At 40.5% G+C, this 12,242-nt stretch overlaps 1 protein-coding gene across 1 annotated transcript in view; it reads right to left on the bottom strand.

The window, feature by feature from the left end:
* Nucleotides 1-2,742: 2,742 nt before the first annotated feature.
* LOC119485036 (uncharacterized protein KIAA1755-like) overlaps nucleotides 2,743-12,242 on the bottom strand; it is a 36,814-nt gene continuing 27,314 nt past the window's right edge. Inside the window, exons 11-24 of the mRNA XM_037764316.1 lie at nucleotides 11,847-11,985; nucleotides 11,518-11,640; nucleotides 11,136-11,333; nucleotides 10,017-10,999; nucleotides 9,550-9,799; nucleotides 9,057-9,146; nucleotides 7,759-7,983; nucleotides 6,782-6,952; nucleotides 5,275-5,452; nucleotides 4,873-4,989; nucleotides 4,491-4,736; nucleotides 3,833-4,089; nucleotides 3,557-3,613; nucleotides 2,743-3,432 (exon numbers count right to left, since the gene is read on the bottom strand). Of these exons, the coding sequence (XP_037620244.1) occupies nucleotides 3,575-3,613; nucleotides 3,833-4,089; nucleotides 4,491-4,736; nucleotides 4,873-4,989; nucleotides 5,275-5,452; nucleotides 6,782-6,952; nucleotides 7,759-7,983; nucleotides 9,057-9,146; nucleotides 9,550-9,799; nucleotides 10,017-10,999; nucleotides 11,136-11,333; nucleotides 11,518-11,640; nucleotides 11,847-11,985 (3,016 nt within the window). The 3' untranslated portion in view covers nucleotides 2,743-3,432; nucleotides 3,557-3,574. The remainder of the gene's footprint in view (nucleotides 3,433-3,556; nucleotides 3,614-3,832; nucleotides 4,090-4,490; nucleotides 4,737-4,872; nucleotides 4,990-5,274; nucleotides 5,453-6,781; nucleotides 6,953-7,758; nucleotides 7,984-9,056; nucleotides 9,147-9,549; nucleotides 9,800-10,016; nucleotides 11,000-11,135; nucleotides 11,334-11,517; nucleotides 11,641-11,846; nucleotides 11,986-12,242) is intronic.

Genomic DNA, 12,242 nt, shown 5'->3' on the forward strand with positions numbered 1-12,242 from the left:
GTGACGCGACCCAAACAGATCGCACCCCTTTGCGCGTGTACTCACATGCACGTGAGCGCACACATGCGCGTCCTCTGGTGATTCATTGGCACAGATTGCAGTCGGTCCTGCGTGACGTCAGAACGGTGACCTTTTTTTTGTGCGTGGTTACCAAAGAAAAAGTAGTTCCACTGTTTGAACTTGTTGACCCTGTGCAGTGGAGCAGTGGAGCCAGAGGAAGAGTGCAAACTAAGGTGGGCTACAGACTGCACTAGTATTAATATAATGTTTATAATGATGAGAGAATGAAGGTAAAACAATGAACACATGGAACTAACATGGTAGCCTGTTGTTGGGTGCAGTTAATTATGGTTGAGCCAGTATAGCATACTGTTATTGGGCTAGTACAGGCATTTTGTGAGGAAAACAGTGTAAACATCACACAAATTTTAACAGAAAATCTGACAAATGTTTATGTATATAATGTAAAAAGTCCTAGATCTAGTGGTTGTCAAAGATTTTTTGCTTTCTAAATTAATATAATAAAGCAAGATTACAATATAAGTATACTTGTGCATAGGGAACATAAAATGGCACCAATCCATATAAATGTTGGCATTGATTAACATACATATTTAAGAATATATATTTAAATAGCATTTAAAATAGCACTTTTATATTGCTTTCAAAATATTTGTGCCTGCCAAATTGGCACTAATCAACAAACATGTTGGCACTGATGAAGATAAACTTAAACATGTTCACTTTTAAGTACTTCCATTTCGTAGGACTTTTGATATGTTAAATGACATATTTATGAGACTTGAACAGTTGAAAGGGTTTTTACTCAAGTAAAAGTACACAATTATTATCAGCAAAACGTATCAAAAGTACTCATTATACAGAATGGCTCCTTTCACAATGTCATATTATTTTAGAATATTATATTTTTCCTTTTTTATCGATAATGAATGAGAGCTTTTTAATGTTGTAGTTTGTCAACGTGGAGCCAATTCTAGATGCTTTGGATATTACTGGGTATATTAGTAGCCGAGTATAGCACTGTATCATATTATTTAATCATTAAAATATATATGTTATGTATAAAGTAACTGTAAGTGACAAATAAATGTGGAGTAAAAAGTACAATATTTACCTCTGCGATGTAGTGGAGTAGAAGTATAAAGTAGCATAAAATGTGAACACTCAAGTAAAGTGTCTCAAATCAATCCAACATTGTTAAAAGGTAAGGCTGGCGATATTCTGTATTTTTCTCATTGTCAACAAAACGCATGAAAAGACAAAAAAAAAACATAAATTAATTGATCCTATTAATGATCATTGTCCAAAGTCTGTAGCTTATTCATCAGCACCACAGACATCGATTGTTGTCCAAAAACGAATTAAATACACACAGCTAAATGAGCGGGTGACATGCTCCATCATTACCATGAACATGGGAGCTGTAGTTTAATTTGAGTTAAAGCTACACAGCACCATTAGCCCACTACTTAAAATAGTCCCAACAAATGCACTTCAGTATTTACTCCTGTTTGAGAAACATTTGCTGTAAACTGCAGCACCCAGCTCAAAAAATTACTTTACTCTTTATGAAAGAATATTTGTCACCCATTTTTAAAGATTTACATCATCAGTAGGATGAACTCATATTGTTGGTTTTGGTCTTTTCGTAACATTTGTTTGACAATGAAAACATCTAGAATAAGCCTTAACCTTTAAGAAGGGTTTAAATCTATCAATCTGCACTGGTATATCGGCTATATGATGAGGGCTTGAGGGAGGTATAGGCACAGGTCCAAGTTCACTAAAGGACAAATTGTACAAACAACTTCTAAAGTCACTGCTGAAGTTTCCTTGTTTCTTCTTTCTTTGGCACATGAAGTCTGCCTCAGCACTTGTCCTGTGCTCAGTATAATCTTGTCTGTTTCCACTATAACATTTGACAACAAGTACCAATTATGCAACGAAAGTAAAATCCCTAATGAATTTGTAATTGTAACAATGTCAATAAAAGAGAGAGTAGATGAAGTCCGTCATATGGTTTGAAGCGCTCTGGGCAGACTACTATTAACCACAAACATGAGTCTTGGCTCTAGAGTTGGGCATTACATCAGCAAAGTGAATTTTAGGGATTAACAGAAGTGAAACCAAAGCCAGAGCTCTGTCCAAACCCACAGAGTGGAAATGACTGAGTGCCCCTCGCCAAGGCAGGCTTGGCTACTTCCGAGAGACCAGGGCATCTATCGCCAGGACTCACTTCCAGATTGGAGCATATGTTGAAACTTCTACTTCCAAAGAACTGTCCATAAAAAACAGTTAAAAGGAAGTGTGACTTTTTCCATGCTGCAGAAATCACGGCCTTTAGACGTAAACCTGTTTACTTTCCTTTTAGATACTACAGTTAATAGTTACGCTAAATGTCTGTGATACAGTAAAATGCCACTTGGCAGCTACGATGTTTAATTTTCTTCTTCTGTAGGTAGTTTGATGTGTGTTTTTTTTCTTATATACATGAAATACTCACAGAAAACTTGGATGATATGATGTTCTTATGGTTAATTTGCTTCCATTTAATCAAGGAAATCCATCTGAATTACGTATTTCAGCATATATTCGACTGTATCGCTCAGCTAAGCCTCATCCGACAATTGTGCTAGTGATGGAACTACTTGGAAATGCAACTTAAAGACAGATATTAGCCACCAACATTTGAGTTTAGAAAGGTCAGTCTGACTATAAGCATGTTGTTGGAAGTTTATTATGAAAAAAAATATAGTTGTGGTGCAAATAAAATCACAGATAAAAGCCAACATATTCATCATCACTGCAAATGTTCTGTATTTCAAATAAAAAGCCATACAAGTGTTACATATCTCCATTCCAGTAACATATTAGTTTATACAAAACGGTTAATCAAAAGAAAGGACAGAATGAATGTGTTTGATTTTTGAGGAAATAAGTAAGACACATGTTGTGATTAAGTTTGATAAAACTGCAGAAAAGGCAAAAATAAAGGTGGCATAAATGGTGTTAACTGCCTTTGTGTGACACACTCCTCTGGGATCAGGATGGTGCATGCTTGTAAAAGCTACCAGGATTATTGAGCCACATTCTTTGACTACTGTAAAGTTCAACAATGATGTTATGAATAGCAGGTAAGCAGCGACTCTATGATCCTTTGTATGAGCTACAGTATGAAACTAGACTGATTTACAGCGCACTATGCAAAGCCATGTCAGTTACGCATTTCAAAACGTAGCACCCTTTAAGTATCACATTTACAGACCTATTGTTTTAGTGGTGAGATTACAAAAAGAACATCTATTTACAGAGTGGTAATGGATTACAGTAACAGCCGGTATAAAATGTTTAAATAGTTTCATCTTCAACGCATGACCTCAACAGACGGCTTTTCTTGGGTTGCCGCCAAATCTGTAGGAAAAAAACAGTTCATAATTAATATAAACATAATAACTGTTCAAAAATTAGTGCTTTATTCTAACTTTATATATAAAGTTTAAGAAAGATGGGTGATGTATAATTGCACAACACTCACCTTCAACCGTATCACAGGTCAAACCTCAGTGGATTTTCCAACGCTAGTGTTTTGAACCTGAGAGATTCATAAAAACATGAATATTAATCACAACAGAAAATTAATCGCTGACATGAGACAATAACCGAGCATGCAGAAAGAAAGAAAGACATTCAGTATAAGGAAGACAGAGATTAATTATTGAGTGAGTAATTAACTTTCAGGTTGCATTTTGCATTCTTAATGTTTTTAACTAAACAATTCCTCAATCACTGGTTTATGATCTTTGTAGTGCACCTTGCCACAGGACAGATCCTGGGCCTGGTATGGTGGTTTGATCTTGGGTTTGGGTGCAACTGGTGGTTGGATTTTTTCTGGGAATCCTGCCAGAGCATTTGGTTTGTGGACGACTGCAGAGGCTTCAGCTCCGTGAGCGACCGCTGCGTCTTTAACAGTGATCACGTCCTCCACCTCTCCTCCGACAGCAGAGTGGTAGCTGTGACTGGAGCTGCTGAAGCCGCTCACGCTCTCTCCTGACGACTCGGAGCTGTCCACTGGAACAAAGAGATGGCTTGATTATACACATGATCAATGGATGGGTGATCCAATCTAAAATGTACTAACTGGAAAGCGAAGGTTCAAACACTGTTAGCAACCAACGTCCCTTCTGAAATGTCCTTAGATGTCTTTAAAAATAATTGACCTCTGACCTCTGACCTCATTTGAGGGGAATAAAACTATAAAAAAAAAAGTCTTCAGGCTTGAAACACGATTCCCAGCGGCCTCAGTGAAGCTGTTTAGGGCCCATCAATAACACACTGTCATGGCGATGGGAGGATCCTGGGTGTACCATTACATCTAATCCTCTAGTCCATTTGCAATAAATCATAAGCAACATTCTGGTCATATATGTATTAAGAACATATTTTCTTATAGTCGTACACACTAAACTCACACAATAAGTTGTGACTCCCAGTCTCATGGTCCAGGTCGTCCTCCTCCAGAGCTCCAGGAGGCGATACGTATCCTCCAAGACCTGACCTCCGCTTTGGCCCACACATGTATCCCACGGGGGACAGGGAACCTCTTCCAGAGGAAGAGGAGGAAGACGAGCTGCTTCCTGAACCAACCGATTTTGGCCGACCACCAGGAAGCCCGTCCTGTGAACCGCGTGATCCCACAGAGGAGAGCACCCTGTTTTCTGCACAGATCAGGTGAGAATAAGTTTTATGAGAGGAAGCGTCAAAGCCAAAGAGTGATAAAAAAGCGTTCACAATGTCTACTGACTAAAATGAAAGTAAGTAAGTAAACGTGTTTTACTGGCAGTATTTGCTTACCTCTTCCCACCAGTACGTAGTTGACGGCTCTGTCACTGATAGCTGCATCACTGGGCTTGATGTCCATGAAGGGCTTGTTTCCAATACCCATGAACACTCTCTCCTGCATACGGACCTCTAAAAAACATGAAATCATAATTTTAAAGATACTTCAAATTCAAGAAACAACATTGAAGCACCAACAAGTTGAATACTGACTTTGAAATTTTAAAAAAGACAGGTGCACATAGGCAATATATTATGAACATATCAGGCTCCATCAACAAATCTCTATTTAGCCTCACACATGTTACCATATGATGTAAATTTCATCTTGTAACCTTTTCTGTAATGTTGCTTGAGGACGCAGCTTGTAATCAATCTGTAATCAGAGCGCCACCAGTGTGGTATTTGTGTTGGTACCTCTGTTGTGTACTGCCTGCTCCCACAGGATCCGCTCCAGGGCCTTGGCCCAGGCGTCCTTCACCTCCCGGCTGTCTGCTTGAAGTGTGTACGTGTCCTGGGTTTTCCGCTTCCTGAACCAGATCTCAAAACACAGGCCACTGTCACCGCTGTTCTGGGTCATGCCCACATCGGACGTCTAAATGTGAACAAAGATAAAATGATCAGGTAAGATGGTAGTTTAAAAAATAGGAAGTGTTATACAGTGTTTCAGAAGGTCTACTAAACTGCTGAAAAGGACAAAATAAAGTAAATGTTATGGGCAAAGTGTGAATCTCATGAGCAGGTTTGGACCGGCCATCTGGAGTATTCAGTGAATTTTCACAAATGTCTCCAAAGCAACAGTGCTATTGACCTGGTAATTGGCTCCTGACTGTTTTGCATGAGGTTGCAGTTGAAAGCTTTTCCGCGGTGTTAATGGGTTTTATTCTTAGATAGGTGTTAGTCAGTGGTGGAAGAAGTATTCAGATCTTTTACTCATGTAAAATAGCAATATTACAGCGTAAAAATACTTGGTTACAAGTAAAAATCTTAAATAAGTAAAAGTACAAAATTATTAGCATAAAAATATACATACCACACAAGGAAAAGTACAATTTATGCAAAATGGCCCATTTCTGAATCATAATTAGTGATGCATAAAAGTGTACATCTGTACAGCTGTTTAAGGAAGGGTAAATTTGAATTAGGCTACTTTGTATACTGCTGTGTAGCTTAACCTATAATAATATGTTATAATGTATTTGTTGATTTATATTTTGGATTATTTATCTAAATTTGCAAAGTAACTAAAGCTGTCAAATAAATGTAGCGGATACAATATTTGCCTCCAAAATGTAGTGGAGTAAAAGTATAAAGTAACATAAAATTGAAATACTCAAGTAAAGTACACGTACCTCATCTTTTGCTAAGTACAATACTTGAGTATATATACTTAGTTACATTCCACCACTGGTGTTAGTGTTATAGATACTCTCTCGCTACTGTAATACAAAATAAGTAAATGTACTTCAAATGTATTAAATTATTCAGTGAAACAGATTCTGTAGCCATATTTTTCAAAATTAAATAACTGCTTTTACATTTTATTTAATGCAACTATTGTTTTCTAACATATTCTAGTATTACATTTTTTGTAAATATAAATTCTGATGTGTGACATGGAGTCAAAAGTCCTCCCCCGCAGCTGTGATTTGGAAAATGTTCCAAGTTGTGACAAGTAACGGAAACTTTTTCTTTTCTCTGTAAATGATGAGTAGATGTATTGCAAGATTAATGTAGTTGTCAGTTTCAGCATGCATATGTATAGGGAGTAGTCTTGTACTGGCTTGTTGGAAAGAGGAAGTGATAGTAGTAATACTGAGGCCTTCTAGTGCTGTCATTGTTCACTTTACTGGCACTCTTGTTACACATTAATCCATTTAAACTTCACATTAAACTGTGTGTGTAGCAATACTGTATGTGTCACCTTGAAAGACTGTTTGTAGATGTATGTCTCATTTCCTACGTCCGTCTTCCTGGTTTTGCTAAAGAGAATGAGCTCTTGAAAGAGGAAAATGTGGCGTAAACATTTTTTCTTCCTGAATGTCACCAAGAACTCATCCTGGCGTATCAGCTGCCCCTGCTCCTTCAGATTAACCTGCAAGAACACAAAAGATGAGTCTGGGGGTCATGTACTGTAGTCAGCAATAATGCACCAGAAAGAAGACAGTACTAACTTTAATACCTTTAGCAATCTAAATCTAAATTCAGCTGATGAAGACATAGTCAAATAAACATACAGACTTTTAACATTGAACATAATGGCAGATTTGTAATAATTAACTCCTGCAATTACAGTGAACATCAATACAAAATAATATGAACTCTCTTATTATTTCTGACAATTTAACAGAGAGCATAGAGTTCATAAGCTAACCGACAAATTTCCTATGAATCCAACTCCATTTCCTCCATCTCTGCTGCGATGATGGAGCTCCAGACCAGCATCCCCCACACACAACCCCTCCCTTTACATTCCATCGAAACACGATAATACTATTATTCTTTCCCTGTACTCTTTTCCTCCATCTCATTCCTTTCACGCCAGGATAATCACGATTGACCAACGCTATCGCACAAATCCAAATCACAATGATAAATGTTTTGAGGAACACTACTCCTCACTATACGCATCATTCTGTATGGATGAACGCTGTCGTCTTGCCTGTACCTGTTTCCCTACTGTGCTTTCGCCATTGCAGTAGAGATTCCAATGGTGTTGCTCAATGCTGGATGGGAGGGTGATACACATTCTTATCACGCTATAGTACATACTATATCTGTACAGCATACCTGTGTATATGTATGTACTGTATATATAAGACATGAAATCCTCCTTTCTAATAATCTTGCTTGATATTTCAGTTTACAAAATGACACAAAATTTAAAACAAACTGTCTTACGTCACAGTGGTGGATGGCGTCCATGGCCAGCAGGTTGTTTCCGTGGCGGAGCTGGAAGTGGACGACCTCCAGGGCGGCCTTGACCTCAGCCATCTCTCTGGTCTGTCCCGGACCGCACTCCCTCATCATGTCCTGCAGCAGCAGGCTGTACTTACTGATCCGCTGCACGGGCTTCAGCAGGTACGACCACAGGTCCATCTTATCCCCCAGCTTCAGCTGCTTTTGCTGGTGTGTGAGGAGAGGAGATGGAGCGCTCAGTTACTGATCGATCAGCAGGGTATACGGCTAAAGATATCAGGAAGGATGATGCTAAAGCTGAGTTAGAGAACACACTAATGTTAAGTGGATGGGAAGGCATCCATCAGGACTAAAATAGTGTATAGAGATGAAACTCACATTTTTATTTGGTTATCTCTTTTTATTAATCATACTAGGAGCTAGACTCTAGAGTGTCACTGTAAACAGGTTAACATGTTATGCTGACGTTAGCATTTAGCTCAAAGCACTGCTCTGTGTAAGTACAGCCTCACAGAGCTGCCAGTATCATGGGCGCCGCCATTGGCCCCTTGGCCGCCCTGATACAATCGCTGCACCCCCACCCCCTCTCCTGGGTTGCAAATGCATAATATAGGAGGTCTCTGTGTGGTGTTTTTAAACCTGAGAAGGCTAGTTCCCAGTTAATGTTGGTTCCTTACATTCAATGTTGTTGTCTTTCGGCTGTTCCTGTTAGGGGTATCATTGATCCGCATATTGATTTGGCATAGGTTTTACACCAGATGCTTTTCCTGACCCCCAGGAGGGGTTTGGATACATGGGAGGAAATCAGAGAACCAACTTGAACATGTTGAGGCAACAGCACAAACCACTGCACGACCGTGCCGCCCTGTTCCTTACACTCAATGTACTCCTTTAAATTAAAGCGGTGTACCGGTACTCATCTTTTTAAGGAAAAGGTCAATATGTACTGCTATTTATTAGGAAACAAAAGCATATCATTAACTCTCATATTGAGAGTTTTCAGTTAGTTTTCAACTAGCCTATATACTACAACAGCATTATCGAAATCCTGAAACTCTGTTATGGCTTTTGGTTTTGGTGTGCCACCCCAAGATTTTCAGTGGCCCCATCTGGCCACCCCTATGAAAAGTTTCTGGGGGCGCCACTGGCTAGCATAGACTCTGATCTTGCTAAAATATACCATTCTCTCCCCTCTTTTTTAAAATAGTCCACGATGTGTTTTTGAGAAGAGAAATGAGAGAAAGAAGAGCAACGGGAGGCTGCCTAGCAGCGGTTCTCACCTTGAAGAAAGCCTGTCCATGATTGATGAGAAGACTATCAGACTGTGGTTTGTTCTTGCTGTAAAGGGCATACAAAGCAAAGTTCTCTCTCTAAAATGAAAGGAATAAATAAAGACCATTAGTCATCATCATTATCACGACCAATAAAAATGCATGTGCCACACTGGAGTGCAGACTAAGCAATGTACCATAGCATTTCACAGCTGTGTGAACTTTGTTCAGTGATATCAGCACTTAAGCATTTGATTCTTTGGAAGTTAAAGATCAGTCTACGTCTACAGCCAGGACACATCTGGAAGGGCTCTCTGTTGGCAGTCAATTATGCTTCATTATCGCGGTTTTGGTTCAAAACAGGAAACCACGGACCACTATTTGGCATTACCAAGACTGCACATCTGCTAAAGCCTGGTTGCATCATGGAAACAACAGTTACTCAGGTGCACCCCACTTGCAGATTGTAATTTATATTCAGTACTGTCAATAATACACCTACATGGCGTAGGAAGCAGCGTCCCACTCTGAAGGGTTCGTTCACGCAGCTCTCCAGCTCATCCAGGAAGTGATGTCGGTGGAAGTCGTGGAGTTTCTCTAAGTTGCCGAAGATGCTCCCCCGCTGGCCCCTGAGGTCCTGAGGGACGTCGGGCCTCTCCAGCTCGGGGAAGTAGTGCTCTCGAACGTAACCCAGAGCCTTCACGTACTCCCTCTCTGTGGACAGCAGCTCCTCCATGATCCTCCGCAGCTTCCTGTTCCACATATAGGAAATTAACTTTATTAAGGCTCATAACTAAACCCAGGTGAGCTCGGGATCATGCTCAGCTTTACATTATCTTTTTATGGGTATGACAGTGTTTTTTAACTGGAGAATAATGGTGCCATTCATGAATATAACCTATGTCTAATGTCCTGGACAGCATCTCACTGAGCTTTAGATTACAGCTGAAGGACGGGGGTGTTACTTACAAAACATTGCTGCCATTGTTTTCTGCTGGTGTGAGTAATGTCTCTTGGGTCCTTGACTCTTTAGGGCTCTGGGTGGAGACTGTGCATCCTCCACCCTCCTCTTCATTACTGTCTCCTTTTGAGTCGCAGCTTAGGTTTCCTGACCGTAAACTCTCGTTATGGGAAACAGGCAGATTCTGGACGGGCTGCGGATTCAGTTCCAGCAGCGGTGTTCCGCTCTGACAGTGTTTGTGCCTTACATTCAAAGGTGAAAAACCCGAGATGCTCGTCAAATGAGAGCTCGCATTCGAGCCCTCGCTCAGGGACCGACCCAAAGGTTGGTGCGATGGAAAATCATTGCCCCCTCCAACTGAGTGTCTGCTCCTCAGATCTGCCTCGCTGTTGTGCACTCTTGGCCTCTGTTTGCTTTCTGGATGACAGTCAGTGTTTTGTGGGGGGAAAATTTTAATTTTTTTCTCATTTTGAACTGCTGCTTCAGGTAATTTCTGCGCTTGAGATTCTCCTTTCAAGTCAGGTTTTAAATGGAGGTTGAAGCACGCAGCAGCGGTGCTTTCTCCTTCACCTTCTGAGATATTGACTACCTCTTCCTGAGAGGTCGGCTGCAGGGTCAGGAGGCATTCATCCTCCCCCACCTCACTCCTCTTGTCCTCCTTCTCCACTCCTCCATCTTCCCCTTGAAGGTTTGCAGCTGTGCCCCGCTGGATCTGGTTCTTATCTACTCCCCTCTCCTTCTTTTGCATCTCCTCAAGACGCTGCCTAACTTCTTGGCACCGGACCCAGGCTGAATTCCACACTCCCATCACCCCCGAGGCCCCTGATCCCACGGCACAGGCCTTAGCTTTCAGAGCCTGGAAGTGCTGGGTGGAGAATTCCCCACCTAATCTCTCTTCATACATCTGGAGTGTTTTCAGGGCCTGAGCTGAGTAACACCCCTGCTCTACCTGCTCCAAAAAAGGAGTGCATTCTGTGGCCAGGCCAGACGCCTACACAGAGAGAGAAAGAAAATGGAATTTTTAGATTTAAAGGTTAACACAAATCAGTCAGAAATATGTAGACAAAGGGCAAGAGAAGAAAGAAAGAGGCTTTAATTTGAAATGTTAGATGGTTGAAAAAGCAAACCTGTTCACAGAAGCGGTGCACATGCACCAGTTTGTCCAGTTCTTTGTGCCTCCGTTCTGCACGCAACATAAAGTCATCCATATTGGATTTGAAAGTGCTGACCAGAGTCCGAAAAACATCTGTAGCAGGACAGGAATCACTCGTGCCAACAAGTCCCTCTGCCTCCGTCACTAGGGTCAGGGCGTACTGTTGTTTCTCCTGTAACAAATGATAAGATGTCAAGTGGAACTTGTTAATCCTTCTTCCTCCTAATCTTATATTTACTGTTATCAGTGCAGTCATTTAAATATTTCCAACTCTAGGAAAAGCAAAACTAAAGAGAAACACAACCAAATAAGGTACCCGTAAACCCTTTTTGTTATATTGCTTTTTTTGTTAATACCTTAGACTGAGTGAAAAAAACATCAAAGTCCTGCAAGGCCTTTTCAGTGCACACCAGGGTATCGTCTGTTATGTAAGAGTCCTTCAGTCCCTGTTCGCCTTCTGTGTTGAACCACATCCCAGCCTGCAAGACGTAATGTAGAATTACACAATGCTGGTTTATAGCTTGGCAAACTTTGAGTGTAGCGTTATCTTATTCTTAAGAAACAGTAACACTTAACAGGAAATTCTGTAAAAGCAGAGCAACGTTCACCGCCCTGTCTACAACACCACGTTAATGAATTCCAGCTGTTTCGGCACATATTGTAGATTTTAATGTTGTGATATTACCGTGCTAATGTTGGCCTCCATCTCTCGGAGCCTGAAGAGAAACTCCAGGTGCTGCAGTGACTCATTTGACCTCATCACCAGAGTGTGGAGCTTCTCCTCCACCTGGTTGTACAGACTGGTCACTGACTCCAGAGCATCTCTGCAAGGACGGTGGAACAAACATTAACAAACTCTGAGACAAATCACACTCGACTTGAATAACATTGTAAGGTAGTAGTTGTAATTTTAAGTGTATTATGGGGGTAAATCCACCATTGTTAAGTTAAGATCACCTCAGAAAAGTATAGGCGTTATGTGACATGATTTGAGGTTTTGCAAAAAGATAAATACGTTGTGTAAGTAACAAGTTAATTAAGGCTGTGAAATAGAGTGCATGATAATAATAACTACACACGC

Source organism: Sebastes umbrosus, chromosome 1, assembly GCF_015220745.1.
Source record: "Sebastes umbrosus isolate fSebUmb1 chromosome 1, fSebUmb1.pri, whole genome shotgun sequence".
Classification (NCBI taxonomy): Eukaryota; Metazoa; Chordata; class Actinopteri; order Perciformes; family Sebastidae; genus Sebastes; species Sebastes umbrosus.